At 44.5% G+C, this 23,770-nt stretch overlaps 1 protein-coding gene across 2 annotated transcripts in view; it reads right to left on the bottom strand.

Annotated features, from left to right (window-relative positions):
* Nucleotides 1–110: 110 nt before the first annotated feature.
* The window catches only part of EYA3 (EYA transcriptional coactivator and phosphatase 3), a 55,885-nt gene continuing 32,225 nt past the window's right edge, over nucleotides 111–23,770 (bottom strand). For both annotated transcript variants that reach the window (XM_082494351.1, XM_082494352.1), the window contains 12 exons: nucleotides 18,926–19,063; nucleotides 14,313–14,395; nucleotides 12,638–12,821; nucleotides 9,713–9,852; nucleotides 7,775–7,858; nucleotides 7,089–7,178; nucleotides 5,238–5,296; nucleotides 4,163–4,323; nucleotides 2,819–2,933; nucleotides 2,280–2,401; nucleotides 1,493–1,593; nucleotides 111–676 (listed from right to left, as the gene is read on the bottom strand). In XM_082494351.1, coding sequence (XP_082350477.1) covers nucleotides 596–676; nucleotides 1,493–1,593; nucleotides 2,280–2,401; nucleotides 2,819–2,933; nucleotides 4,163–4,323; nucleotides 5,238–5,296; nucleotides 7,089–7,178; nucleotides 7,775–7,858; nucleotides 9,713–9,852; nucleotides 12,638–12,821; nucleotides 14,313–14,395; nucleotides 18,926–19,063 — 1,358 coding nt within the window. In that variant the 3' untranslated portion in view covers nucleotides 111–595. The remainder of the gene's footprint in view (nucleotides 677–1,492; nucleotides 1,594–2,279; nucleotides 2,402–2,818; nucleotides 2,934–4,162; nucleotides 4,324–5,237; nucleotides 5,297–7,088; nucleotides 7,179–7,774; nucleotides 7,859–9,712; nucleotides 9,853–12,637; nucleotides 12,822–14,312; nucleotides 14,396–18,925; nucleotides 19,064–23,770) is intronic.

Genomic DNA, 23,770 nt, shown 5'->3' with positions numbered 1-23,770 from the left:
TCTATTTTCCAGTAATCCCACATTGAGGAAATAACATAAGGACATTGTAATAAATTAACTGGTTCGAACACCCAGGGCAGGAGAGAGGACACATTTCACAGCAATAGAGGTATTTTTGACATTTTCATTAATATTTCCTATGGAAAAAAAAACACAGCTCTTTTCGGCTTTGCGAAATAAGGGAGGTTCAGCTCTGCCATCAGTATTTTTCTATAAAAATAAGGTTTTGTGTTTACTTGGGTTCTACAACTAAGCTGAATAGAAAGGAAAAGGCTCTTACAAATACTTCTGCTGTTGTATCACCCCCTCCCTCTGGAGACTACCTGCTAGAGGAATTCAGCTGGCTTCTGCAAGTCTCTTCTTCAGACAAGCTCTAGCCCTGCTGAGCCTAGTGCTTCTTTACAGGACACCTTTGTACTTGGCAGGGCCTGCGCTCCTGAGGAAATGCCCCCGTGTCATGTTCTACTGTACAGTTTGCATTAGGTACGTTTTCTTCATCAAGCTGAAAAGTGAGTCCCCAAATGTATGAGAATTCTGCCTCCCCAGCGACGGAGAGGGCTTGCAGGAGCTGCAGTCACGCCTTCGCTCCAACTTCTTACAGGAAGTCTAACTCGAGGGCTTGGTGAAGGGACACGAGGTCTGCGTGATTTGTGATCCTCCAGAAAGGCATGTTGTGCTGTAACAGAGATATGACAAAGTCGGGTTTATCGGAGTGATTTTACAGCTAGGTGGAAGCAGTCAAGGTACACGTGCAGGGTTGTGCAATACGGGGTTTGTGACAGCACTGTCTCAGCATACCACGTTCAGAGAGCACCTCAGCCCTATGCACATCGGTATCTGAAGCTTATCTTATCTGCACATCTGCTTACGATGGGCACCAGCACTGACTATCAGCTGCTTTGAACGTTCATGATGGAAACCTCAGCACTCGGCTGGGAGCTGCTGCTTTGCCCAGGAAAGCCTTTCCAGGGCTCCCAGGGAACCTGCGCAGATGACAACTCCGGCACGTGGTGTGAAGCCTGCACAGACCGTGTCCTGACAATAATCTGTGCACTTCACTGCCTTTAATTAGCATGAATGAACAACCTATTCAGGCCTATCCAAATCAAACTGCTCCTCGTTTGTAATTCAGACTAATGGTAAGAGCTGTGTATTGATCTGACTGCTGGCAACCGAGTCCTGACCGAGTCCGTGCTTCTGAGAAATGCCATTATCCTAACTGATCGCTGCATCAAGACACTGTTTACAGGGACAATGTTATATGCAATCCCAAACGACAGTAAAACAGAAGCTTTAAACCGCAAAGAGCCAGAAAACTCCCCATCTTAACGCAGTAAACGACAGATCTCTTGCATCAAAGCCAAGTTTCCTCCTGGCAGCCCCCGGCCTGAAGAGTTCAGCTCTGGAAAAAGAGTCCCTGCAGAAAAGGACTGCTGCAGTAACTTCCCTTTGCATCCACCCACATCCCACCTCTGCAGAGTCAGAAACCCACCTGCTTAGCCGCAACCTCTTCGTCACGCCCATCTCCAATTACCACATAGGTGACTTTCTTTCCAAACCGTGACACGATCCTCTCAAAACAGCTCTCTTTACCTGCCAAAAGACAATCCCACTATAATGAGCCTTAGGCAGAGAGCAACAGAATCCTGAACAGGTCCCTTCTTCCCAGTACAGAAACACATTCTTGTCTTACTGGGAAGTGCATAACGCTCAGTTCAGCTCATGTGGCCAGAAGCCACCACTGTTACATGGCCAGCTGGACTACAGGAGCCACGGGGGCTGCTCAGCTGTATTTCATAGAATCATAGAATGGTTTAGGTTGGAAGGGACCTTGAAGATCATCCAGTTCCAACCCCCCCTGCCACAGACAGGGACACCTCCCACTAGACCAGGTTGCCCAAGGCCACATCCAGCCTAGCCTTGAACACCTCCAGGGATGGGGCCTCAACAACCTCTCTGGGCAACCTGTTCCAGCGCCTCACCACCCTCACAGTGAAAAACTTCTTCCTAATGTTCAATCTGAACCTGCCCTCTTCCAGTTTGAAGCCATTCCCCCTCGTCCTATCACTACATGCCCTTGTAAAAAGTCCTTCCCCAGCTCTCCTGTAGCCCCCTTTAGGGACTGGAAGGCTGCAATAAGATCTCCCCGGAGCCTTCTCTTCTCCAGGCTGAACAGCCCCAACTCTTTCAGCCTCTCCTCAGAGGAGATTTCCTGTGTGACAATCCCAGCTAACCTGCAGCAGACGCCTCAGTGCCAGGTGCTCAGCGCAACCCCTTACCTATTTTTGTAGCACTGTAAATATTTTCGATGGGAAACACCTCGCCCAATCCATACAGGAGAACTTTGGCAAGAGCTGGCACCAGTTGGGTGGTTGTGATCAGGATGTTCACACAGTTTTTTCTATTAAAAAAAAAGAAAAACACTTGTAAAAGCAGATCTATGGTGAGTGGCACCGGGGACTACCCTGGGCAGCTTGCTCGGCTTTCCACAGCACCATGTGCTTTGGTGTCATGCTTTCAAGAGGATTTTTAGGCCAAGATTTTGACGTGTGGTTTTTGCTTGTTTGTTTTCTGTTTTGAACAGAAATTCTCTGACAGAAATGCAATTTTGTGAGCACAGCCCTATTAAGGGAACCTTCTTAACAATAGATGTTACAGCAGAGAAATCCCAAAGGGTGCTCAGGAGTGGAGTTCCTGCACTCACTCACTCACTCACTTTACTACTGCTGTTTGTCACAGGTACTGGGAAGCAATGTAGTGCAAATCTAAGTGAGAAAAAGCGCTGAGAAAGCAACATACACATTTCCAGTTTCCATACCTGGACTGTATGAGTAGCAGGGACTTTAAAGCAGTTTCCAGCCAGGAATCCGTTAGCACTTCTATATCGGTCCTCAGTCGCTGCAGAGCTTCCCTCTTCTGCGGGCTAAGGAGGCCTGGAAGGCAAGCAACACGTTTTCCCAGCTGAGCTGGCAAGTCTAACACAGAGAGAGCCATCACTCAATTTAACAGGTGCCTGTTAGGCAATAAACAACACGGTACTGAAGGCATCTGAAAGCTGAAACTGTCTCGAGGCAACGGGAGAAACCAGCTTCCAGTGACACAGATGAGCCCAGACACCCATCTGTGACTCTGACTGGGGGGAACTGGGTAGACACTTTTCTTCGATTCTTTCAAACCACTTCTCAGGATACGCGCAACAAAATGCGTTTCTCTTGTACAAAGCACTCATAGCAATAGGTGTTGTCTGAGGCCACAGACAGCAGAGGAAGGAACTCCTGCAGTCACCCTCTCTGACTTCGTACATCCCAAGGACCCTTTCCACTTTAATCCCCTTTAGGTACCTTTTTTAATCCCCCCCTTTTTTATCCTTACCAGGAATAAGGTAATTGCAGCATACTGAAATGCAGATTTACACTGATATATTTTTTTAAGGATGAAAGCTATAGTTTTGAACACCTGGTTTTTAGAAAATATGTCCAAGAAAACGTTCTATCAAGGTTTTTTTGCAAAGAGTACCCAAACCCACACCCTGCCAGGCCGAGTCACACTGCCAGGTGAGCTGCTCCAGCAGCACCCCTTTCCCGGGGATGGCAATGCCAAGACTCAGACTAAACAGAAAATGTACCTACATTTGATATCTGTGGTTTGCATCATCATTACTACTTTGGCATTAGAAGAGAAGCAAAACTAGACGATTTTAAGTGCCTCTGTGAACAGATGTAGAGATGTGATGTCAGACTACGCGCACAACAGCCAAAAGGGTGAACGCTGTATTTCTTGACAACAGCATGATAAAAGACAGATTTTGTGAAGACACGAGTGAAAAGACCTCCTAAGCAGTGTGGTTTGTAAGTCATTTAGGCCTGTTCTAAGCAGAGTGACAGGCAGCCTTTCATACAAAATCAGCGATGGGACACAGTTTGCACCAAAGTTTCCTCTGACCACCCCTATCTGCATGATAACTCCCAGACTGCACTGGTGTGCCGTTCAGTTTTGGAAGACGTACTCTTAGATTCCATGGATATTTAATCCCAATTAGCACTAGGAGGATGGTTACTTTTCATGTCCAAACATTCAGGAAAGCAAAAGCTCTGAGGAAGGACGGAGTCTGGCACCACAAACTCTGTTTAGTGCTCAGATACTGGTGCAGGTGAACACTCACCTCCAACATTAGTTTTGTATTTGTCGTAGATCTCTCGTACCCTGCGGTAGCGGAAGGCCAGTTTTCTCATCCAGTCCACTCCACCCTGGACACCAACTGATGAGCTGTGATTCGCGTTACTTCCTGAGCCACTGAAGCCATCCGTGGAGAAATTGTAGTTGCTATTTCAGAAAAGCAGATCTGTTAGCGTGCCACAGCAGCAGAATCACTGCAGCTTTTCGGGGTGGGGGGGGGGTTACAGACTTCAGGTCTGACAGCAGCTAGAAAAGCACCTCAGAGAGGAACTCTGCACAACCACCACCACACCCCGACAGCAGAAACAGAATTCTGTTGGCAACGTACTCTGATATCCAACTACATTTGCTGCTGGGTTTGAACTGCTGTACTGAAATGTACGAATTCAACTCTTCTTTCACACTCTCCACTACAAAACCTTCCTTTGCTCTTTGACTGCTCACTCCTCTGCGATACAGAGCGTCCTTCCCACTAACTCCTTTCTCATCCTGCAGTGATAAACCTCAGCACAGTACCTTCCAAGCATAACATCTGTGTCTTTACATCACAGCTGTAGCTCCGCACGCAGATGAGCTGCTTTACCAGCCCACGACTGCAGGAAGCAGGTCCTGCTTCACCACTTCCCTGTATTTCTTTCTCCCTGACAGACAGGTACTTCTCAGACTTTGCCACGAGCCAGTTCAGCTCATTACTGCAGCAGAAAACTTACCCTCACCCCGCCTGATAGTGTGCACAATCAGCTCACAGAGGGATGCAAACCATAGGGAGACTTTCAAAGGTCAGATTGTGAAGTTTGGAGTGTTGGTTCTCCATTCGTGACACATCATTAAGCACATAGGCAACATTCAACAGTGGACAATATAATTCATGTTATAATTCCAAAAGTCTTAATGCTTTGTAGTTCTTCAAAGAAGAAACACCCAGCAAACAAACACCATTTGCCAAGTTTCATCCCCTGCACAATGCTGACCTCCGTCCCTTTAACCCTATTTGGGTTTGAAGTCCCCACAAAAACCAGATTACATGAGCTGTACATTTCATGCATTCATCAGTACACCACCTTAAATCTTGGCCATTGTCATCAGATGCCACGTCTTCTATGTGTACCTGGTCACACTCCTGTTTAAGAAAAAAAACACAAAACAAATAAAGTCATGCTGTTGTAATCCAGAAACGTACTGAAATTTGTAGATTAAAGAAAGTGTGATATAAAACAATCCCCTCCTGTTTCCCAACAGCAAGCCATGCCATACTGCCTCCCCAAACATATACCTAGCTTCCATTAGCTTGGTCTTCCAGTACTATGTTTTACACCTACAGGGCCATGCCAAGCCTGGGATTTGAAGTACCAGAAAAGTCCGAAAAAAGCATGTTTCTATGACATTTCAAGTTGTCTGCAAAAAAAGGAACTTCAACACTCACTAAACTTTGGACTCAAAGCTCACGTGTCATTTGAAACCCTTTTGCCATTTCACAAAAACAAACCAAACAAACCCAAAACCACCCCAAAACCACATTATCTGGTCAAGTATTGATACACCATTTCATCAACACAACAGTCAGTTCTGTTGCCAAGGAGCCACAGCAGCCCTGGAGTGAAACATCAGCGTGGTGGCACTGCCAAGGCTCTGGTGCTTAGCACAGCTGATTGAACCCAGAGATAAATTGCAAACACTTTAGAACAAGAAGTGAATTTTCCCCATTTCAAGAATTTCCAACACCTACAGCAAAAAGTGTTGTCGTTGATCTCATAGTTAACGTATCAGTGACTACCTTTCCAGCACAAGAGACTGGATGTAGGGTTATTTTGTTGTTATTGGGTTTTATTTTCCTCCTGGGGCAGGGAGGTAACTGTCATTACCGCCTTTGCGAAGTTCAGAGCTGCAAGCAGTCACAGCCACAAATGGAAATTTGTTTGAGTTTCTATCTGCATGAACAAAACCATCTTGTTTTCCCACGATGTGCATCAGTGATGCACCTACAATGAATTGTCCACTGTTCAACCCTCCTAAGCTTTAAACTAGTCCTGTAAATTCTACAAATCAGGTTCATGAGTCTGTATTTGTGGACTCATATCAAAGAAGACACGAGTCAGGAAATGTGCTATTTCCAACCATTTAATTCCAGATTCTGGCATAACTTCACACCTCTTTGTATAGATCGCATTACTGTGTCCATCACTAACTGATATTACATTATAGCACAGCACAGGGCATTGCCACAATGAAAGCAAAGATTTATAATCGACTCCTGTGGAAGCGCTGCGAAACAGTGAGATGTATTTAATGTGGCAAAGAATCCTGCACATGAAAGAAGATGGGAGCTGATCAGAAGTCTGTGAGGCGGGATGGGAACGGGAAAGCAGCAGAGATAGCTTGCAGGAAAGGAAAATGGAGGGTGCTGTGGGATCTCCCTGTGCAGAGCACGCTTGGCTATGGAAGAGTGTCCTTCTTAGCTGTGACACAGCCCGTGTAACCTACTGAGACACTGGCTGAGATGCACAAGTTGTGTTCTGTCCTTGGCTTAGTCAAAGCACCCCAGAACTGATACTCTCAAGGTCACCTTTTTCCCCACATCTCCGGTCTCCATTTCAAAACAGGATCGGTGAAAGCAAAGTGCTTACCCGTCCAGAACGAAAATATAAGACAAAGCAGAGATCACTCTTTTTATTTATACAGAAACCCATAAGAGAGCTAAGAGAGCTAAGGACACTAGAATTCTGTAGAATGTCTGTCTCAGATAAAAGAGTACACCTCTTCGATTCGGTTATGCTTAGAAACACTTCGCTTTTGGCAGCCTGTTATGTTTTAGCATGAAGTGGCTCTGAAGCACAACAGCCCTCACAAATGCTGCAGTGTAATTCTAACCAGGTAACGCGGGGTTTCACCTTTCAAAAACATTTGCCACGTACCTCCAAGTCATTGAAAAACAAGTGAGTATCAGCTACTTCAAAAATCATCTCCTCCATTGACAGACCTGAGCCAATCACTAGAGTCGGATCCTGGCAAAACAAAAAGAGAAAACGTAAATTCACCGTAGTTACAGGCAGAAGTAAATTGTGATAAAACTTTCATGAGTTCCATTGCACAGAGTTTCCACTGTATATCAATCCTGATGTGATTCCATCTGCATTCAATGGTGTGAACCACAATTTCCCTAGTATTTTAAACAACTCAATAAAATGAAATAAAAAAAAACCACAACACTTTCTGGTAATACAGTGACCCAAAATTTAACAAAACACTTCAGTACTGCATAGCAGGGACTGATGCATTTTCAGAAGCAACAAAACAAAACATTCAAAAATCTTCAATATGGAGAAAAATAAGGAGAAAAAAATACTTCCTTTCACTATGCGCTATGACCTCAATAATTCCCAATGACGATAACAACAGACAGACATTTTAAGACCTGTATTGTTAGAAGGGAAGTGTTTGTGATGTCCATACCCCAGGTCTGTATAAAGCCCACCCCAAACTGCCAACAAGTTAAAAGTATCACCTCACACATTTATCATTTTCTACTCCTTTTCCAAAGATTAACATTTACTTCTGCATGACAGATATGGTTTTTCTTCCACAGAAAAGACAATATTACCTTGCCATATTTTTGAGCATAAGACCCCGTGAGAAGTGAATGGAAGATTATGATGGTCTCGTCCAGGTCCCAGAGAAACACTCGCTGCACGGAGAATAAAAGCAGGTTAGAGTTGAGCTCTTCCAAGCACTGAGCTACAATAAAGGAGCAAGCTTTAGGGTTAATTTTGTGGCTAGTTGCAGTATGCTTTTAACAGATATGAACAGCATTTAACAGTATTCATCTTACAGGCTGAACACCTTATTAATTAAACTCTTTCAGTTTAATGTGGTGGAGTTTATATCCATACAGTGCAACTATATGCTCAGAGTAAGGCTCTGCCGGTCTAACTATTTCCAACGCTTCTCTTGCTTTTATAGTTATAAAAGCAAAAACTTAAGAGTGCTAATGGACTGCAGAGCCCTGCTAGGGTAGTTTACTGTCTGTGATCGTGGAGAGCACCAGGTAAATGACCTCGGGGTTTATCAGAGACACCTTTGTTATGATAAATAAGGGGGATTGGCCGTCATGAGGAATAGCAGAGTTTCAAGTACAGAAGGACTTTGATAAACTTGAGAACTGGGCCAACAGGAACTAGAAGTTCAATAACCACAGATCTGCAAGTGGGGTAGAATAACCCCTTGTATTGGTCCAGGCTGGAAGAAGCTGGGAGGGCACAGTGGACACCAGCCGCAGTATGAGCCAGCAGCACTCTCTCCCTGTGGGTAAGATTAATTGCGTGCTGGAGAATACCAAGTGTGCCTAGCTGACAGAAGGAAGGTGCTGTCTCACCCTACTTGGCACTGGGAAAGTCACCCCAGGTTGCATCCCCAGTTCCAGAGGTATGTGAGGAAACTAGAGAGAGCAAAAGGCTGTCGAGATGGTCAGCAGCCTAGAGGAGAGGCTGAGGGAGCTACGATGGTTTATCTAGGCAAAGAGGAGACTAAGGGTGATCTAATAGCAGACCACAACTAATTGAAAGGGAATTGCAAAGACAACGGAGGCAAATTCTTCTCAGTACTGGCAGATGGAAAATTGCCATGGAAAAAGAAAGGGAAATTTGCAGCTCGGGAGATTCCAGTTGGAGACAGAAAAACTCCTTCCCCAGGTGGACGTGGCAGTCCTGGGACAGATCACTAGACAGATACAGGATCTCCAACCTTGGAGGTTCTCAAGATTTAGCTTGACAAAGCCATGGTTCTAGTGCTGGCGACAGCTCTGAGCAGGAGGCTGTACTAGAGACATCTAGATGTCTCCTCCATTGACACCACTATGATTCCAAGATGTGTTTACATGGTGCTTGTCAAGGACCACTGAAGAACTCATTTGGGCCAGTTCTCAGATAACATGGGTCACGGGAATTTCCAAATTATCTCTCAGTACAGGAAAGACATGGACCTGTTGGAGTGGGTCCAGAGGAGACCACAAAGATGATCAGAGGGTTGGAGCACCTCTGCTATGAGGACAGGCTGAAAGGACTGGAGTTCTTCAGCCTGGAGTTGTTCAGCCTGGAGAAGAGAAGGCTTTGGGGAGACCTTATTGCGGCCTTTCAGTACTTAAAGAAATATGAAGACAGACTTTTTAGGTCTGTTGTGATAGGACAAGGGGTAATGGCTTTAATCATTCAGACTAGATGTAAGGAAGAAATTCTTTACGATGAGAGTGGTGAGACCCTGGCCCAGGTTGTCCAGAGAGGTGGTAGATGCCCCATCCCTGGAAACATTCCACATCAGGTTGGATGGGGCTCTGAGCAACTTGATCTAGTTGAAGATGTCCCTGCTCAAGGCAGGGGGGTTGGATTAGATGACCTTTAAAGGTCACTTCCAACCCAAACTATTCTATGATCCTCTTCCATTTCCATGGAGATGGGATGAAATAAAGAGAGGAAGACTTTTACCACCACACTATTCTGCAATGGTACCTGTAGGGAAAAAAAAAAAAAAAAAGATTACTACTTACCTCCAGTTCACTGTCCTGTGAGGAGGTGGTATCTGCTTTCCTCTTCCCCCTGTTCTTCCCAGGCATGTTTTTTCTTGCCTGCTCATCTAACTCTTTACTTGCTGTTGCTCTTGATAACGAAGGACTTGTGGATGCATCTCCTAGAAGAAAGAAATCACACAGCTCTCACACCTTCATGTCTCAAAACACACCAACATAAAGCTTACAGCATTTGACCACAAACCTCCTTCGCAAAAGGTACAATGTTATCTTGCTTTATTGATGCAGTAGTAGTTGAACCCTTATCAGAACATGAAACACGATTTCTTTGTCCCGTCATTTCAAAACAGCTCTGTCTCCTCAATTCAGTCTACTACAGCTACAAAGTCAAAGACAGAGCACCCTCCACCCTAAGGCCTGTAACCCCTCAGATGTCTCACTACCCTGGAATTGCTTATTGTTTCTTTTAATACTTCTTGAGAGAGCACCAGAAACCCTCAGTCTGGAATGAGTGTACAAAGGAAAGTATTTAACGACGCCTCTCCCTCCCGGATTTCCTGGACTAGTCAAATGCCTTTTGTGTCAGGCAACACTATACAACCCATGCTGTTTCCATCTCCACATACACTACTCACTCCTGTGCCACTGTCAGCCTTTGACTAACAGTTAAACAATAACTCTGCGCACTGGGTATCTGGCGTGTGTTAAACCCATACTTCGACTACAGCTCATTGGCCTATCCAAGAATTAGTAAAGAAGAAGAGGGATGATCTCAGCCCTGGAGCTGCAGACTTGGCCAAGCACCATGGCGATGACTGACAGGGATACATCATGGAGCCTATTCTGCTATTGGTAAGAACACCCTTCCCCAGGGAAAGAGTAATGCATCACCATAAAAAAACCCACAAACCTTAAGCAATAAAAACTAATGCTTTGATGTGCAGAGTATTATGACCATGATGGAAGACACTCTCCAAATCCCTTATTAACAGTTCAGGCAGAAGAGTTAACATCCCAGACATCTGCCTAACTAGTTCAGAAAGAGGACCAGAGCTGCAGCGGGAAGACAGAGGGGCACAGGGGACTTGAGAGAGCTTGAATTCAGTTTGGGTCTTGAAGACAAGACATTGCAATTCCTGTGAAAATTCATGCAAAACTGCAAACTTGGAGAATTCCTGAGCTAAGAAAATGGCACTGAAAACAGTAACAACTGGGCCATTCCCTGGCCAGTGCCTTTAAATAACACGTTTATTCCTTGGTAAATCATGGGTAAATCTGGTGCTGCTCACCCCAACTAGAGGGAAACTGCTTCCTGAAAGAGGGAACGTGCTTGAAGCACCATGCTTCTTGATGTACAACATCACAGTGTGGTGTTTGTCATCCCCTGTCTGTAGCATCCCATAAGGTAAAGGTAAGAAAGGTCTGGAACTTCACCGAGTTAAAGACTATCGATCTGTATGCTTTGCTCACTGGCAGCCACCCATCGCTGCTTTCAGATTGCTTGAATGAGTTTGAGGACTTGGCAGAGCTCAGGTACTACCGATGGACTTGGGGAAGATGGAGAAGACAAAGTGCTGCAAAGGCAATCACTCACTTCCCACAGGCAGGCTGACGCCCAGCCAATCTCCAAAACAGAGCCACCTTGGAAGCTGAACCCCACCCACCTTCAGTTTTTATTGCTGAACATGATGTTACACAGTACGGGATATCCCTTTGGTCAGCTATCCCAGCCAGCTATGTGTCACCTTCCAGGTTCTTGTCCACTCCAAGCCTGCTTGCGGAGGCAGGGAAGTGGAGGGGAGAGGAGGGGAGAAAGCCTTGACACTGTACAAGCATTGTCCAGCAGTAGCCAAAACACTGGTGTGTTATCAACACTGTTCTAGCCATGAATCCAAAACACACCACCAGCAGAGCTGCTATGAAGAAAGTTAAGCCTATCCCGGCCAGACCCAGGGCACCAACAAAAATCAACAGAATCTGTATTTTTTTAACAGCCTACCAATCTACAACAGGCAGCAGATATCAATTTAAAGCTGTTCGACAACACAGGAAGAATCTCATGCCTCCTTGCTTAAGACACTGGAAGAAGCACTAATTCCTTGTTAAGTTTAGGAAACTGTATTTTTGGTGAGGAAACTTTAGTCATCACCACTGCGGTTGGTACATGACATGGCATTAGAGGAAAAGGTCAGCCAAAAATGTGACTCCTTTATAATTGTCAATTAAACCTTCTCGATCCACTTTCTACATCTCTTACCAGCTAAAATCTTCTCGCCCCATCAAATGCCAGGTACCGTAATGCTATGCAGATGCAGATCTGCTCACATGCAAACCACAGCAGAACACCACTTCAACAGCGGTTTACATGATGAAGCAGAAGGAAGGATGTATTCCTAGGCACATCAGAGACCAACTCATCGAGAGGCCATGGCCAAACTACAGCTCTTGAAAGTGTATGAGCAGTCCTGGAGGACTCCCGTAAGTGGGACTGGCAGCTACATCATGGCTGTCAGGTAATCTGAATACCTGCCTGCGGGAGGCAAAGAGCCAGCAGGCGTTATTGAGACTGGATATCGTCAACTGCCCTGTAGCCCAAGTGAACACCCAGCCCCGACACAGGACACAATCAACGGTCCCCAGGGAGCTGCTGTTGGCAACTCTTCAAGTCACCCCTGGAATTCCATCTCCCTAGGGCATTCGGAGCACGTGGCAGGTGTCTCCCGAATAGCAGCAGCATAAGACTTCTGATACCGAAGTTTGGCTGGTCCACCAGCATACTCCGCACACCAGTGAGATCAATCTGACAACGGAAGACAAAAGTCCTGTTTGGGCCAGCATGCAAAGGTGCTGCCGTTACCTTTTGGAATAACATTTTCCCCATGTCTGCACACTATACTGTTTATCACAGGTATTTTGCAGCTACCCTGTTAAAGATCCAACCATTACCGGAGGAATGTCGCTGCACTGTCCGCGTAGGCACCATGGCGTTTGGTTTTTCGGTTGGATATGTAGTTGTTGCTAACGCAGTACTCTCTGTGTTGCTGTCTGCTGGTGTTACAACTCCAAAGCCGGAACTCGGGTAACACGTCTGGTATTGACTTTGGCCAAGGATCGTGTACGTAGGATATTCCTGTTGGAGGAAAGGATTAATTATGATAGGACACTTCTTTCAGAAAACACTCTGTATTAAGATGACTTCTATGCTAGAATATACCCGTCAAAGAGAAATCCCAGCAAGAGCACAGTCTGACTTTATTCTATTTCTTTCTGCATATGTAAGACACCTCCAAAAAGGGTTGGGAGATCTGCTTTCCCAATGGCCCCTGCTCAGGCAAGTTCTGCAGACTCGAGGCCAGCAATCACAGGGCCATTCCTCTGCCCCCAGTTTCTACAAAAATGAGTTCATTGTGAATGACGTGGCAGTAACAGGGAAGTATCGAGTGGATGCCATGGCATCAGTCCACACTTCTGTGTTCTGGAATATATGGTTTTTTATATACTGTGGAATATATTGTGTTTTAGCTTCTGATACCAGATGTACGGACAGCAACAGAGAGCGGTCTTGGCAGTGCCTGAGGGTGCAATCCCAGGCACAAGAGCTACAGGATAAACTCACGTCCTGACTTCAGCAAGCAATTATTTTGCATGCTGTGATGAAAGGTATCCACTTATGAAGAATATTTACTCATTTAGGAGGAGATGACTGAGCACCTGAAGCTGTGCTTGAGGATTTTAATTTCTGCTACTGATCGTAAAGAAAGCAGCCACCCTGAATGCCATGTCCCACTCTTCTGGCACGCTGCGCACTCCCGAGTCCCTCGAAGAGCAACCTGGACTGGTGCACCAGGCACCTTGGTCCACAGTTCTGAAAGAAAATCTTTTTTTCTCCTTAGAGCTTCAAGCAAGTTTATGTTAATGGAAGAGCCTTAAAAAGCAACAGCATAAGCATACAAGGTTTCTTGTGCATCCATTGCATTTTCCACCCTTCCTTTATTCTGTTTCTGCAAAGTTGTGACATTGAAGGGCTCCTTTGGAGATCTAAATATTCAGAATAGCAGTTAACCACTGACAGCACTATGTATTACCCACAGCAGGTCACAGGCAGGGGTAAAGGGCTCTGTGCTAACTGCAGGGCTTCTTGATTTTGTTTTATTCTAGCACCATCAGAAAGCCTCTCCTACTTTACTGGGGTTTTTTTGTTTGTTTGTGTACAACCTATTTTCCTCTTCTTGCTGAGGGAGAACAAAGGCATTCAAAAACCATCCACCTATAATCCTCCCTGTAGGATTGATTCTTAAAATAGTTCCATTGTTTCTTCTCCAATGTCTCTCTTTCAGAGATCTCTGTAACCTGTTTAAGATTCACCACACAATCTGCAGACAAGGAAACAGCTTCCAGCAGATGAAGCGAGTTCGTTGCGAAGGCCAAAGGGAAAAGCATCAGGGTCAAAGAGATGGCAGGAGTAACTTCGCTGACTTTGCGTTACACACTGAGCCCTGTAACTCTAGTACCCATTTTGCTCCACTTGAAGTGATGCAAACATTTGGCCTTCCTTTGTTAGTTGTGAGTAACAAAGGTGAAGGAGATGCTGCACATAAACGTAACAAGGGAGAAGAGTTACCTGTGAGATGGTGGCTACTGCTGACGTGGAAATATTGACAACAGTTGAGGATGTAGAGGCTGGACTGGCATTGGTAGTTGATGCTGTAAAATTAAGAATTACTGCATTAAATGCTTCTAGAAAAGCACAAGAGATGAGACCAATCCAAGCTGTGATCCAAGTACTTACTAGGCTCATGCGCAAGCATTTGTGCTTCCAGCAGCACTCTGCTTGTAATAGCCAAAAAAGAGTTGGGGTGTATTTTGAAACCAGTTACGTTTCAACTGGTCTTACAGGGAAGGAGAACTAGCATATCTTTCAAAACAGTACCTTCAAATGTTTCAGAAACCTTTTCTCTCCATGCTTGCTAAGCAACTGGAGTATAATTAAAATGGTTTCACATCTTTACTAAAAGTTTTCAGAAAACAACAATCACATTTTATGTTCAATTAGTAGCCATTGAAAATTAATTAGAATAAATCAGTAAAATGGAATGTCTTTAAATCAGCTCTGATAAAAAAAAACCCTCTCTGCATTGGACTTAGCATGTATAGTCTAATTAGATCCAAAAAATTAAGGAAACAGTAAAAATACCTCAAATAGTATAAAAAGGGTGCTTCCTACTGGAGAAAGCGTACATAGCTCCCCATATCTCTGTCAGACTGCAACTGTTTTGTAGATTAGACTTTCTGAAATAATTTGTCAACAGCTTGTAGGACAAATTATTAAAGACGTGTAGTTGTTAGTATGAAGTTTTAGATGTTTAATAGCCCTCATGTCACTCCATTTGGTTCTTCCAAAACATAGAAGAGGCTGCTAGAGCGCCATCTGGGAACACCAGTCATTTAGCAGATTTTGTGGTATTACAGCCACAGGGCCACTCCATTAAACATTACTCCACATGGGGTTTTGGGACCCTCAAGGATTAGTGAAAACAAATAATGAAATCAGCATAAACAAAACCAAGATGTACTAAACCAGGTGCCACCAAGAAATATTTTCTTTTGCTAAACCTTCTTTCTAGGCACACAAATAAAACCAAAAAATCACTTTTAGATGCTTATGAAAACACTTGCAGAAATCCACAGTATCATCTAACTTTACCATCACTTTGAGAAAAGCCCTCACATTCTGCAAATAACACCCATGCAGAATTCACCCCAAGACTGAGGAACTCCAGCTTCTGAAGGCTTCAGTCTTTCTACCCCAGGGAAACAGACCCACCACGAACTCTTAATCAGTGTATGTTGTGTTATGGCAAGCACAGATACTACCTGGTGAACAGCTCCTGGAAAGAGGAAGGGATCCAAAATATGCCTCAAAAAAGATGAAAAACAAAAGAAATCTTAAAAGAAATCTTAAAAAAAATACACAGTATTTACAAGAGGTGAAAAACGTGAAGGGTGGCACCTCTGCGGAAGCAGAACTGAAGGTAAATAATTAGCCCCTGGGAAACCCCTCATAGATAAGAGCAGCAGTGTTCAAAAACAGATGGGAGAGAAAATTGGGAGAACATTTAGAAAATGGAAAAAAGGCTGCACTAAACAGCAATAATGGTAATGAAGATACTCAAGTACCGACAGCAGCTATGCAGCTACTAGAAGCACAGCTGTGAGAGTAAGGGACCTGTCACAGACACCCCTCAGAAGCAACTGCTAGAAAACAGGAGTCAGTTTCCAAAGAAAACTCCTTCCAACTATACATGTTACGGAAACGATCAAGGCTGTTATTACCTTAAGAAAATGCCACTTCCTAGGGCACTGCAAAGAGCAGCTCTCCAGGAAAGATCCTCGCTAATGCAGAACAAACCTGCCGCGAAGCCGGAGGAGATGAACTATCTAGAAGACAGGTTATTCTATCACCTCTCTCAAGGTTATCACGGAGACCAAACAGAAAGATTTTCATTTGCAGTGCTCTGAAGAGCTGCTTCTCCACTGAGATAGATAACAGAAGTTAAGAAATCATAGAAAAAAAGATTCCAAGTGCTTGGATTCTGGTAAAAACACAGATTCCCTCATACAAACTTAGTGTTTATCTTAACTCTGGTCTCCTTCCAAGGTTACTTTTTCAATTACCCTTTACCTATACAGTGTTCCACATTAGTGTTACAAACAGCTCCCCCTACACAGATTAAGCAATTCTTTCTGCGCTGTGGGTCAGTTCCTTTTACCTGTGAATGGGCCAAAACCAAGCAAAAATGTTTGGCACAGATGTGCCAAAAGGGATCACTTCATGGTCTCGGGTTTAAAAGATCAGCAAACACAAGTATTGCCTAGAAGCTGCTGTGACTCTCTTTCTCTTCTCTGCTCTTTCTCCCTCACTTCCAGACCTCGTTCTCAGACCTTATATCCTCACCTCCCCTGCCTTATTCATCCCATTAGGTTTTGCTTCATGTGCAAGGAAGCGAAATTGCAATTAATGCATTTCATGCTTCACTTGGCTGCTTTCCTGTCACAGGGAAGGAAAAGGCGAGGCAAGAAGCAGCCGTTCCTCCCACCTTGCTCCCAGTGCTTCCAAGCGCCTCTGCGACATACCACCATGGCCATCGCTCGGGTGAGTACAAAAAGCAAAATTCTCAGTCACTAAGTGCATCTGACCATTCACCGGGGTTCAAATATGACATTACTTCACTCCAGCATCTGCAGATGAAACCATACTCATGCACTGCAATACGCCTCCGGTGGGACAGCAACTGTGCATCACCCTACTGTGTTGACTGGAGAGAAAAGACAGATTTTCGAGAGATTACTAATAATGCAACTTTGTCCATCCTTCCAGCTCCTGCACTCCACCACCTCCAAGTACTGACCTGACCCCTCAGCAGGCTGCTTGCCAATTTGATGGAAAGCAAACGTAGCAAATCCAAAAAAGGAAGAGTTTCCCGCCAGTTTGCAAAAAGTTGTTCAAAAAAGCAATAACATTTACACAATTCAAGTGACTCTTTTTCACACTTTCAAAGAGCAGCCTGCAGGGAAACTCTCCTCAAATCACACATTCTCACAGCAGCACAGATCAAATGGTTTAAAATGCTTCTGCAGGGCCAGGCCTGACGGTGGCTCTGTCACCTCCCCGATCCCCAGGGATTCACACGCTCACCGTGGTACATCACTGGCAAACCTGTCGGGGGTCACCTTAGCCAGAACCAATTCTGACCCTTGGCAATTAAAGCTATAAAACACAATAATTCATTCTGCCTGTGGGAGTACCTGGAGGAGAGTTATGTTTGAAGGAAGGTAGTATTTCCACTGTTGTACTGCTCATGTTATGAATGTGAAATGTAAATTAAAGATAAACATTAGACTGGGCCATGTGCTGTCACAATGACGCATGCATGACATACCACGTGGCCTTCCTATCAGTGACAGATACGCTAAAACCCACTTATTGCCGCTTTTAAGAGTTATTCCCCTTTACTTGGCACTCGTTAGACCACATCTGCATACAGCATTCAGTTTGGGGCCTCAAGCACAAGAAACATGTTGATAAAATTCAGTGGGTCAGGCAAAGAGCCAGCAAAACGGTCAGGGAGCTGCAGCATGTGCCCTGCGAGGGGCAGCGGGACTGTCCAGCCTGGAGAAGAGATGGCTTTGGGGGATCTGCCAGTACCTGCACAGAGGATATCGAGAAGACAGAGCCAGGCTCTTTTTGCAGGTGCACAGCAGAAGGAGAGAAACAGTCACAACGTGAAAGAGGGGATGCTCCGAGTTGACAAAAGAAAAAATGTTTCCCCGTGATGACAGTCAGGCACTGGAATTGGTGAAATCTCCATCCTTGGAGGTTTTTGAGACCCAACCGGAAAAAGCCCTGAGCAACCTGGTTCTGAATTCAGTGTCAACTCTTCTTTGAGCAGCAGGCTGAACTAAAGATCTCCTGAAGTCCCTGAATTATTCTATTAAAATATCACACAAGAAATAAATTAAGAATTCCTGAAATGCTTTTTAGAAACCACAGAGAATGGAACAAATTTTCACCATTCATTGCAAAAACATAAATGGCAAAAATCCTGCTTAGTAAAAAAGTATCAATTTGCACATATTTGCCATAAACAATATTCCACTATTCAGCTAACTGGCACATTTACTCCTAAAAATTGCTTTGGAAGCTGGTGAAATTCAGCACCTGGCTTCTTAGATGTGGCACTTCCAGCAGTTGGAATATTTGTAGGCCGGTTCTGTATGGAGAATTTCATTTTCTAGCACATCTACCAACCTGGTGTGCGTGTGTAATATATGAGCCATCTACCTCCAGAAGTAATTAGAAAAAAAAAAAGAATTAAAAAAATCCAATGCCAGTCAGCATTCCTGACATCAAGCTAAAGACCACCAACAAAGAATTTGAGCTGCGCGAGCATTCCCGGTAAAGGCATGCAAAGATGTAACATTTAGTCTCCTCTCCCCTTCCCATTTGCTCTTCACCCTGTTAAGTCCATCAGCGTGGCACCAACAAGCCAGCCTGGTGCATACAGAGGTACGTAGCAAACACAAAACCAAACGCATACACACGCACAAAGAGAAAAGAGGCAAAGCATAAAGAAGCATGCACAAACCAAGAACCAAACGTGCAAGCCTCTCTATTTGTGGTATCTGGACTCAATTAGGTGGAGAGAGATGCAGATAAAAACCATGCCAAGTTACCTTCAATGGAATAAGAATAATGTGCTGGGCTGGGCTGGCTTGTGGTTAACCCTGTAGTGCAGGTAAGAACACTGTGCTGACTTGTAGATGCAGTCTGAATTAAACCACTTTCAGGTTTCATACCTGGCCACAGTGCACCTGAATCAGATAAATTGGACCAGTTACAAACAAATATGCTGGGACCAAACAGCATGCTGCTACCTCAGATTAAGATTTCTGCTCGTCACAAAAGCAAGTAACAAATCACACATGGAAAATGTTTAGCTGTGCATGGATTAGAGCTGCTGACAAAACTGGCTGAAAAAGAGAAAATTAAAAGCACCAACAAGACCAATTTCCAAAGCTTTCCACTAAAAATCTGTTAGTGTCACAGTAAGATTCACTGCCACATCAGTATAAAGGAACTGCCAATCCCTCTGATGTTTGGGCTGAGCTGCACAGCACTGCAAACCACCTCAGCTATTACATAGCAAGGCTGAAGTTGGTATCTATTAAGGTCAAGGTCAACGTTTCCACTACTTCACTGGGATTTGGGTAGAATATTTAAAAACAAGCCACAAGTCAGTAATTTTCATAGACTGACAATAATGAATACAGAGCTCAAAAATAAAGGGGGGAAAAAAAAAAATCTAAATATTTCTTCTACATTTCCTGCCATTCTGGAAAGCATTTGTAACAACACCGGGCAAAGCACAGAGACAGCAAAGTGACTGTAATTCATCTGTAGAAGGCACACGTAAGCAGTGTGGTCTCAGCTCAGGTGCTGTGCTAAGGTTGCGCCTACTGCATGGGCAGAGTGAAAACAGCATCTGACGGAAGCAGCCCAGTTCAGGCCTGGTTCTTCAGGGCTCTTCAGGTTTTTGTTTAAGTGTTTCCAGACCTACAGCCAAAGTCAAAGGGATTCCTCCCTGGCCCTGGTTAGAAAGCAAGAATCAGTTCAGAGGATCTACTTAACAACAGGAGTGTGCAAAGCAGAGGGACAAAGGACGTTTGGAGCTAGACACGAAGTTCAGGGCCAGCAGAAAGACCACCCTCTTCTTAAGTCCCCCAAAAACCAGTACCAAGGCTGCAAAAGCCACCTGCAGCCTGTCATCTGCTCTAGCAGGACAAGCCACGGGCTACCAGCTGCCAGAAGACATGGGAGACTCTACAGAGCTGGACAAGAGCAGCAACTCCAAGAGCTCGGTCCACGCTGCAGCTTTGTCAGAATTAAATTCTGCACCGGCTCTTCGATTTATTTACATACCTGATCTCAAACTGTCACCTATGAGTCAAATTAAGTCATTCACCTATCTGTAAAGCCACACCAGGGTTTTGATTCTTCGACTCTCACGTTGCGTCTTCGTTACTGTTTCAAACCTTGAGAACCATGATAATTAGCAAACAAAAGGGAAAGACTGATTTAAGAAAGAGTGTAGATATATTGCAGAAACTCCAGAATAAAACATATGGGAAACAGCTCCTCTAAGGAGAGTGGGAGTAGCTCTATTTGTTTAGGTTGGAAAGGGAGTGCCACAATCTTCAAATATGTGAATAGTTTTTAGAGGGGACAGCAACCAACAGTTCCTTACGATGCAAGACAGACAGACAAGGAGCAGACAGCAACATAATGAGAGGGTCACAGGACACACAGAAGTGCCTAATAGCTGTGACAATGAAACACAAACCGACTCTGAATGCTGTAGGAGAACGATCGCGTGAGCAGTGTAACACCAGGTCAGACACATAGGTCAGAGGTGTTCGCAGGGCTGGTTGAGTGCGAGTGCAGGAGCTGACTCAGGTCGTGTGTTAAGGCACCTTCCAGCCCCTGCTTTCCATGGCTACCTCTGTCATCACCCAGTATAGACATGTCCTGCTCTCCCCAGAGCAAGGCACACTCGACCTGGTGGCACGCGGCCTTCCCTCTCGTTCTGCAAGGCGTTTATAACACAGCACAGCCTCAAGGACGGCAGAGCCCAAGCCAGGCGAGGGGGAACAAGACCCCTCCACGTCCAACGGCAGCACTGCAGCTGCGGCAGAAGAGTGTCACAGGACACGTGTACGTACATGGAAAGACCCACCACTTCTCAGTGTTTCTTGAGTTAACGTACACCATCACATCCACGGTGTTTCTACCACCAACTTACAGCCACACATATGCAGTTTGTATGTCACTACTCTTACTTTAATGCTTCTTTAATAAAAGCTCTCCAGACCACAAGTAAGTCCAATGCCAAACAATGCACTAAACACCACCAAAAAAGTATTACAGGTGAAGGAGAGGTGACAAACTGGCAAGAGCATAGGTCATCTCTTCTCTGAAAGTAGCATTCTGACCTGAGTGACCTCAAGACTATGCTTGTGTTTGTCACCTTGCTTGAAATTTGTACTTAAAATACATCTGCATTGTTCCAGTTAGATAATCCATAATGCATAGAAACAAATACACAGTAGAAAGTCATGCAAACCTCTGGAACAGGCCCTTTGATGCTGGTGAAACGTCTGACCAAGCTGGCCAAGTCCTCACCTGCTCAATGGAGATTTTGTGAGCAGAAACAATTTGTAGAATTTCCTCTGCACTGTGCAAGTTCAGGCCTCTACCCTCCACCTGTCCCTCACACCATGCAAGGTCCACTTCTCAGTATGATCCAGCAGGTACCACTCCAGTATGATTACCATTATTTGAAATATGACTTTTAACATCTTCCTAACTCTTAAATTCAGACTAAAAATTCAGGTATTTAATAATAGACTTCAAAATCCATACCAAGACATTTCAGTAACTCATGACAAGAAGATGTTTAACAGACAAAAGTTCCTGTGAAGTCAACAGAAAATGCTGTTCTCTTGCCTAGGTCTTCAGAAGACTGTCTACTGTGGCATTCAGAGCATAACACTGAAGTAGCTAAGTACCCCCGAATTCCAGAACCTTTGGATTAAAAAAACCCAAACAACCACCCCCCAGTACAGCCACTACACCACCAAAACATCACGCACACTGAGAACACTAACAAAACCTTCTACATCCTCCCTCTCCCAAAAAATTTTAGAAGTAAATCTAAAACACCTTTTTAAAGATCTTGGCGTGAAACTTCAAGTGAACATTCCACATATTTACACATTTAAAAAAAAAAAAAAAAGACACAGTAGAATATCTAAGAACATCCCAAGCAGCCTCAGTGCACTGTCCACAACATACTATCAATAAACACGGAATAAACGAAGAAAAGGAAACCACCAGCCACTGTTCAGGTCTAGCAATACCCAGTGCAACACGGCACTGAAACCAAAGTGCAGGCACCCAGGGAATAGAAATACGTTCCAGCCACCTTAACATGGGGTCAGGCACCCTTTGTAGGTAACAGACCGTTGTGACAACAGCCAACGCTCCAGGGGACAAAAAGACAAGGAATAGAGTGTTTAGAAAGACAGTGGAGAAGCTGCACTGGCAACTGAAGACTTGGGTATGGACACAGCAACAGACTGCTCCACACTGGTTCAGCTTTCCAGGGAAAAGCTCTCCTGGAGGAACGAAGGGAGCTCAGAAAACACAACAGGCAGAGCAGGACACGTAACACAAAGTCAACTAGGTCCTTGCTCACTAGAAATCCTGAGGCCACCGTCATGCCAGGTGGTGCGGAGGGTTGGTTGGTTGGTTGGTTGGTTGGTTATAAAAAAAAAAATAATCTCTGAAACGGCAGTCATACTTGAACATCACTGGTGGGGGCCGAGCTATAAATGTAGAAGCAGCAAGTACCAACAGCCACCCAAATGACACTATTCTTCTGAAGAGCCCCGAGTTGCTAATAGAAGAGCCCAACACTTACACCCAGCAAAGCTCCTGCTTTATGGGATTCCAGCGATCAGTCCGAACAATGTAGCTCACCATTAATACAGGGTAAATGAGATTTGGGAGGGAACAAACCCTTGTGTCCCAGTTACTACAAAACCATCATTTTCTTCCTAAGGATCCCTCAACCACAAGAAAACTCTTTTTCATGAATCCCAGGGGGGTGTGTGTGTGTATATATATATATATATATGTATGTATATAAAAAAGGTATATAGATTCGTTTTACTTATTGACCTTTCTCATAAAGGTAAGAATTTGTGCCCTACTACTTTAAACAGACTTAGTAATGTAAATTATGTCTAATAAAACTGAGCCTAGTTGTATCATCTTTTCTACACCATCTTTCAAAAATACCACGACAAATCAATGGTTTTGTAATTTATATAAAAGTCCTTGCTCTGTCAGCAGCTGACAAAAGCCATCGTGTTGGTGGTTTTATTCAAAGACGTAGTTTTTCAGCTAAGGAAAAATTCATCCTTTTACACTTCAAGATATGAAGATTTCAGCGCTACAGATAAATCTGCGAGAGGCTCTGTTCATTTCGTTATGCAGCATGAGGACAAACGCCCAAGGCAGACACTTCACGGCTATCTCCCAGCTGTGCCGCTCACTGACAGCACTGTGGTGCTCCGCAGGTGACCGGCATGGAAGGGCGATGCTCTCCCCTCATTACAGCTGGGTGCTAACGGGCGAAGCGGCCGTCACCACCACACGCTTCCGAGAGCCGGCAACAACAGACAATATTTACATATGAAACCAAGCAGGGCAACATCAAAAATGAAAAGAGAAGTTAAAATGTTAATTTTTAATAATCAGTTATAAAGTTTCGTTCATGTGGGATAGTCAATCGTGCGGGTTTTTTCCCCAGTGCCTGACACTGACAGAGCGCAAGGAAAGACCAGGCAGCTCCTTTCACCAGCTAACCCACCCAGAAGTTAGGTTTTTTCCTGTCTGCATTACTCATCCTCAACTCCTTTTATACACGATGGAGAAAGATGGCCATTATCTTCTAA

This window comes from Vanellus vanellus (genome assembly GCF_965231255.1).
Source record: "Vanellus vanellus genome assembly, chromosome: 22".
Classification (NCBI taxonomy): Eukaryota; Metazoa; Chordata; class Aves; order Charadriiformes; family Charadriidae; genus Vanellus; species Vanellus vanellus.
The sequence above is the reverse complement of the archived record's forward strand: the minus strand, read 5'-3'. Positions and strand labels throughout refer to the sequence as shown.